This window comes from Coffea arabica, chromosome 5c (genome assembly GCF_036785885.1).
Source record: "Coffea arabica cultivar ET-39 chromosome 5c, Coffea Arabica ET-39 HiFi, whole genome shotgun sequence".
Lineage (NCBI taxonomy): Eukaryota > Viridiplantae > Streptophyta > Magnoliopsida > Gentianales > Rubiaceae > Coffea > Coffea arabica.
In genome coordinates, this window is record NC_092319.1 from 4,215,703 (window position 1) to 4,223,314 (window position 7,612).

The 7,612-nt window shown below is 37.7% G+C and overlaps 1 protein-coding gene across 1 annotated transcript; it reads right to left on the bottom strand.

Annotated features, from left to right (window-relative positions):
• Window positions 1–1,883: 1,883 nt before the first annotated feature.
• On the bottom strand, window positions 1,884–5,651 carry LOC113689967 (uncharacterized). Its single transcript, XM_027207788.2, has 2 exons — window positions 5,110–5,651; window positions 1,884–2,180 (listed from the first exon to the last, which is right to left on the bottom strand). Exons 1-2 carry the CDS (start codon window positions 5,584–5,586, stop codon window positions 2,118–2,120), a joined length of 540 nt encoding a protein of 179 aa, XP_027063589.1. The 5' UTR covers window positions 5,587–5,651; the 3' UTR covers window positions 1,884–2,117.
• Between the last annotated feature and the right edge of the window lie 1,961 nt (window positions 5,652–7,612).

Sequence of the window (7,612 nt, forward strand, 5' to 3'; positions counted from 1 at the left end):
AACTACTGTTCTCCCCAATCTGGATCTTTTTTAGTGATGATTGTAAACAGCGGCGGAATTAAGGTGGAGGCACTGGGCCCTTAGATTCCTATAGTATTCTTAAATTTTGATATAATTTCAAACGTGCCTCCAAAGTTTTTTTTTTTTTTTTTGGCCAAACGGAGGGATATCTAGGTCACTGGATAAACCGAACCCGACTAATCCCCCGACCCGAAAGGAGAGACCCTTCCCCTCGAACACATTAACCCTGGAACTCGATCCCTGGTGGGAGAAATGGACAACGGTCACTGAGGAGCTTCCATGACCACACGATGAAAGAAGTGAAAAAATTACGTAGTCTTCTAAGTTGGTTCATGAATTAATATTCTAAAGAGATATATGGGTTACAGAGTTTCATTTGAAATGAGTTAAAAAAGACTTTTCATTTCAACTTATTGGTGAATATTTTTTTGCTTCAAAAACTAGAAAAGGAGTAGGTAAAAATTTTAATATTACTTTTGTCCCCACTAAAAATTTTTTCTAGCTCTGCTACTGATTGTAAAGGGACTAGCTTCCCTAAAATTACTGTAATTGACTCTTAAACTCGTCTTATTATTCATTATCTATGTCATCTGATTATTACCGATAAAGAAAACACATTTTGCAAAGCTAAAAAGATTTACCATCCTCCGCGATACAAATGTTGCAGACTTGACAGGAAATTTGAAACATTCAGTTTCTACTGCAGGGGCTTCAATTTAATCTGAATTACTTATAAATGATGCCACAGATTTCCATTGAGGTACTAACTTGGCATGGCCACTTCAGATATCAAACCACATATCATCACTCAAAGGATACCATTCCAACTCTATATTCTACGTAGTGTCTTAAGTCCAAGGCCTCAAGATCCCCCCACCCAGGCCCCCACCCAAAAAAAAAAAAAAACTTTTTCAGCATCACAACATATGTGCTTATCCGGGTCCAAGGGATGATCCAAGTAATTTTTGGATGCCCAAGTTGTTAAATCATTTCCTTTCCTCTTCCTCTTCTGACATGGGATGCAACATTCACCCCACCTTTAGAACTTTGCATCCTTGCAAGGACCGTCAGAATCCAAAACTGTCCATTTGATCATGTTCGAACTCTAAAGATGACTCGTATGGGCTTTAAAGTCTCCCTCACAGCACTTAACTACTTGCACTTCCTTATATAGTCAGAACCATATATATCTCGCATAGAGACTACATGAAATTCACTCTAATACCATCATGACCTAACTCTACGAGCTGGCCCAAGTAATTTTTGAACCAAAATCCACTGATCCAAAAGAATTAATACAAATTACAAAGAAGCCCATGAGTCTAAGTTCTTAAACCATTTCCTTTTCTCTTCCTCTTCCAATATGGGATGCTACAGTATATATCTCGTGCAAAACGAAAACTATCATCAGGTATTTGGTACGCCCCTTCATAACACATCCAGGTGCCATTCTTGTTGAAAATGTTATTAAGCTTTAAAAATGTCAATTTGCAGGAACACAATATATATTTTGTGCAAAACGAAAACTATCATCAGGTATCTGATGCGTCCCCTTATAACACATATAGGTGCCATTCCTGTTGAAAATGTTATTAAGCTTTAACAATGTCTTTTTGACTTTGCTTGCAAGGATTCTGTCCGTTTCCGAGAGGAACAGACAAAAGAGATAGAGATAATGCTTTCTTGGCAGTCAAATTGGCCAACAGAAACAAAACTATGTCGAGTCGGAAAACTGAAACCGCAAGTTTAGTGCCCTCCGGCCTCCTGGGGGCATTCCTTGTTTTCAAAAGCGTATCTTAATCAATTTGCAGCTGCAACTTCTGATAAATTGCTCAAGGCACTAGGATGAATGTAACAGAAGATGAGTTGAATCTCTAAACGCCCATACAATTAACATATCAAACAAAAAATCTTGATCAACTCAAAATCCTACACCAAGTAGCAAGTCACAAGATTATTGTCTGGATACCATAAAAAAAATTTAATCACAAAAAGTCAGGGTTCATGTGCACTTTTAGTTCGATTTTTATCAGTCAGAACTTTACGGGCTGCTTACAAGGTAGAATTGCAATCAAACATGGGGCTGACTACTGCAATCAAACATGGGCTGTGCCGAGTTCTTCGCGTGCCCCTTCCTTGCAAGCAGTTTTCCGCTTGTTCTAGTAAAAATGAAAAGAAAATATTTAATGAGCATGTTAATCTGTTAGATACTTATCCAAAAAGCAAAATTCAATAGCAGACGATTAACTAGACATGTTATAAATTTCGGATTCTGTGTATCAAAGGATGTCATGGTATTGACGGAAAGATGAGCAGCATCACAAGCAAAGGGGAAACTTAACCACAATTCCATTAACACCCTATATTAACCAAGAAATATCCTGAAAAATAGACCTGCAGGTGCATTAAAATCCAGAAATCAATTGCGTAATGCCTCCAAAAAGATTAATGCATAGTACAATAGATGATAAATACGAAACTAAATGAGGCCATTATGCCATAGAAATCTAACAAAAATCTTTCGGATTTCATTTAATTCTGGCAGTATACAGGAGAAAATTAGCAAGATGTCATACAAGGCTTTAAATCCAAGCTTGTTAATAAGATATCTAAGCAGTGCCAAAAAAGTTCCAATAGTTGTGTGGTCCACGACAGAGCGCTTGACAGCATGAGCTAACAGCAACTGCCAGCACACCATGGCACAATATACTAAATCCATGTTTGCATTGATAGATATGTCAACCCAAAAATGAAGCACATTGCTTGAGTAATGTCCCAGAAGAAAATTTCACAGCGATTGGCAAAAATTGATGAGATTTGGGTGGTAAAGTAAAGGGAATTCCTAGTAAGCAAGATGAGCTTGAGAGTCTTAGACGTGTGGCGAATAGACAAGAATTTAATGGAAAAACTTGAAGAGGAATTAGATGCAATGTAAGATCACTTGGTGGCAGCTATGGCCAAGGCAGTTAAGACCTTGAATCTGGTTCTTATGCTGAATCAAATAGGATTCAAGTTTCTTGCAGATGGAGCCATTTAATCATGTTTTATACAATGAAGAGACTCTGGAAGCAACAGAAATTATCCATCTGGGAACAAATCTTTCAGAAACGATGGGCAGATAGGGGGAAGGTTGCCTAAGATCAAGTTTTCCCCATTTCGATGGAAAGGGACAATGAGAATGGGCAAGAAAGGCTAACAAATACTTTGAGATCCATTGAATTCCACCAGAGCAGAAGACTGTTATTGCTAGGATATACTTGAAGAAAAGAGAGCAGATGTTTGGTCCTGCAGCAGGAGATAAAATGAGCAGAATTCTCTACACAGATTTGCATGTGACTGGGGGAGAAGGCCCAAAAATAATGGGGATTACCAAGATAGGTTTGAAATTCTGGAAGCTTTAGTCATGCCTTCCCTATCCCCATGCGAGAACCCTACTATGTTCCTCTGTTTATGAGTTGTTTAAAAGAAGAGATCAAAAGTATGGTTAAACCGGTTATACCAATATACCATGGAAGATTATTTGCTGCAAGAGAAAACTACGAATGCCATTAATAAACTGAATAGATCACTGAACTCAGGTTCCTCCCATGAGACTCTCACACTTCTCTAATAAATGGCCATCAACCAATTCTAAGAATACTGTGCTGAAAAAAGCCTGAATCCGGTTCCAAACTGCAGTCACAATTCACAGGATGTTATAAACCCAAACAGAACAAGAGCAAAAACACGACCAAAATTCCCAAAAACTTCAGAAGAACTACACCTACGGATTTCCAGGAGAAAAGAGAGAAGGGGCTCTGTTTCACATGCGATGAACCCTTCAGTTTGGGCATGTGCGTAAGAATGCCAAGCTGAACCCCATATACTCAGAAAGAGGGGAGGATCCTGTGAGTGCAGAAGCAAAAGGGAGGAGGGAAGTGAGTGATGGATCCTATAACTGAGTGAAGGGGATGACAAAGATACTCTAATAGGAACTTTGAGTTCATGCTCTAGCTGGGGGTTTAAAGTTAAAAAGGGAAGCAATTGTGTATTTAAAAAAAAATGGGAGTACTTATAGCTTAATGGATGGTGGTACAGTCAGGGAAATCAAATGGAAGGAAGGGAGTACCAACCCACTGCCTGCCCCAGTTGCAAAAAAGGAAGTCAGTCTCTACTGGAGTATGCAGCCCTGTGATTTGGAAAATGTGTGATTATGAGGTTCAGCATGAGGTCAGAACCTTGAAATTGGGGAGAAGTGATATGGTGCTAGGAGTGGAGTGCTTGGCTAAGTACAGTTCTCAATATAGATAGACTTCAAGCAGTTGAGATTAAAATTGGAGGAGGCATGAAGAACGGGCGTCCTCATGTGAGAAAGAACTAACAGAAATTTGAAAGGTAATTAAGATTGTTAAATCAGAATTTTAAGCAGGACGCGGCGGTTTTGGGTGGGGTGCATTCGTTGGACTTGAGCTACATCAATGATTCTTTCAGTTTTTTGGATAATCTTTCTGTAATTTTGGGGAACTCTTCCAAAGAGATTTCTTCCTTTCTATGGCCCCCTACCTGTTTTTCCATTTCCTCTGTTCTCAATTGTAGAGTTGAATCAATAAATATCTTTGGGCTCACAATCTGATTTCTCAGTTTAATTTGACATTTTGTCTGAATTAATTCTGGGTTTGAGCTGCCTCTCAACATCTAAACCAAGTGAGAATGCAAAAAAGTCCTTTAGTCCACAATCTACGGCCCTAACAGTTGAGCCAAAAGCAACTAAAGCGCACAAAATGGTACAACATACTAAAGCCACATTTGGATTGATAGATATGTTAGTCTAAGGATGTGATACTTGATGGCACTTATGGCAAAGGCAATTAAGAAATCTGCCTATTGTACTGATAGCTTATAGCGAATAAAACAGATAGATATTTCACCTCACAGACATGAAACCAAATCCCTGATTGCACTGATAAATAGTATGCCAGAAAGAAAATCACCCAATGCTTAAGGTAAATGTGAAAAGGAAAAGGACAAATAGAGCAATTCAGTACAGGCAGAATCCACGAACACACAAGCACCAGACAGGAAGCTAGAGAGGAGGAAAAGTTAAATTACCACGACTGATATACACTGCACTTTCATCTCCTCAAGCTTCTTCCAAAGAGAAGGCTCGATTTTTCTGCTTTTCGCTTCTTCCCTTGATACAGTTTCCATTACCAACTGACTGTTGTCTCCCATGTTGAAGACGAAGGCTATGTTGTTCATAACTTCAGGAAGTGATAGCACCTTCGCTTTCCTGTCATCTTCACCCTCAAGGGAAACCCTCATTTCCGAATACTTTCGCATCAACTTCTGTGTACGCCTCCATTCCTTCCCAAATTTCGACGCACAGCAGCAGGCATGCTCACCTGGCCCAATTCTTTCCCCTTTCTCAATGGGATAGTCCACCCAGCTCTCTTTTTCCTTGCAATACTCCCTTCTCCCCTTCTTAAGGATGATATGCTCACGAGTATTGTTGATAACAAGAATAATATTCGAAAAACAGAATGCGATCCCACTGTTCATGGATTTAGTGAGGCAGAGGTGGACCATTGTTGAGGCGTAGTGTTTGATTAGCTTTTGTACCTGTATTAGGTTTGTCTTTGAGTATCTCCTCAAGACAATCTTCTTTATTCTCTTTATTGGAAAACGACCAATCGAGTCCTTTGACTTTTTGGCTGGAGCCAATTTCATCCCTCAGCTTTTATTTTGGCTAATTTAATCCTCAAATTTTAATTTTATATCTAATTTGTTCCCGGCCTGTTAAAACAGTTCTAGGATACCCCCTCCCTGCTTCCCCTGCGAGTGTCCCCGTGAAACTAATAAAAATTTGTTACATAATTTTATTATAGTTAAATTTTAGCAAATAATCAAGTACTAAAATATCAACACATCATCAAATTATTATTCATTATAATTTCACAATTGAATCTTATAAAAATAATCAAACAAAAGTTATTTGAATACAATCCAACATGATGAAATAAATACAACTAAAGTAGTCAAGTTATCACTTTTGGCACAAATACAGTTACTAATTCATTATTGTACTTGTGGTTTTTTTTTTTAGAAAAAAATGTTATTGTATTAAGTGTAATTAGGGATTTAGTATAAATGTATTAGTAAATTTAGTATAACCAATTAATAATTTGTATTAGTACGCATATATAATCATTAGTATAATTGATAATATCAATTATATTGCATATACTAATATAGATTATATAATACATATAACTAATAATATCATTATCATAAGTTTGTAATTAATTAAATTATATATTATCTATATAATTATATACATATATATTTTTATTTTTTCCCCCATTAGTTCCCCGCGGGACGGGCCTTATACTTGAGTACTATCCTAGACATCTTGAACTGCATTTTGCAGTTCAGTTGCTTATAATGTTAATTATATATTTGTTCGTAGTGTTTACTTTGAGGTTTCAATATTGGTTTTCTGGGATTCTAGATGAAGCAAAGTATACTTGTTATTTGCTGTAGGTTCACCCTTTTAGCTGGTGTAGCAGTAGGACGGGCCTGAAAATTTCTATTCTAGCAGTGCTAGAATAACACTCGTTTGTTGGGAGAAATCACCAATCTCCCTTATATAGGCCAATTGTATGCTCATTGTGTCAAAGAGCTAAGAGAATTTAGTGCTCTGTTCATGTGCTTTATCTTCTGTTTATGTTTTTCATATGGTCCATCATGTGCTCAACTGATAATATTACACCTTAATGAAACCATTGGCATTCATCTTATTTGTAGCCATCACTATACGATGTCACTTATAGTTTTGGGCTTTGAATACTACCTTATGAAGCATGATTCATCTTTGACAAAACCATCAAGTGACCATCTTTGATAGACTGATACCCCTCTATATTATCAGAACATTCACCCCAAAGCTCCTCATGCTCTTTCCTATTGAAGATTGTAAATTCAGTCCCTTTGTCGAGATTTATTCGATTCTTTACGTCATTCCATTGAGCAGATATACCTGGGAGACAAGTTGGTGGAATCCAAGCCCATTCACTATCATGACTACCACATAATATTCATTACTGATGCTTAAATCAACTTTGATTCCAGCATACTGGTATTCTGGTACAAGTCCATGATATCTATCAGTTTATTCTGTCTTGGGCTGGTTGCGAGGGGCAGGATTCATTACTGATGTTCAAATCAACAGCATACTGGTATACTGGCACAAGCCCATAATATCTATCTGTTTATTGTATCTTGGGCTGGTGGCCAGGGGGAGGGCCATTAAGGCTCTTCCGCACTGACCGGTCAGGGGTCCGAGCCCCTGGCCTATCAGTTTGGGGTTGGGAAGAGAATAAGGAAAAGAGTTAAGGGCATTAAAAAAATGAACGTAGGAATGTTGAAAATGTACGAAGGCCAAGTGAGATTTAGTTGATTTTAAGCATTGTTTTTGTTATACTTGCTGCATGAATGCTTGAAATAGAAATACACACTATATTCTTTGTTTTAGCTTTGTGTTCTCCTATTTGTGTACAACATGTAAGTGATTTAGCTAGGCCTGTTTACGCTTTTTTTTTTTGAGTTAAAAGCC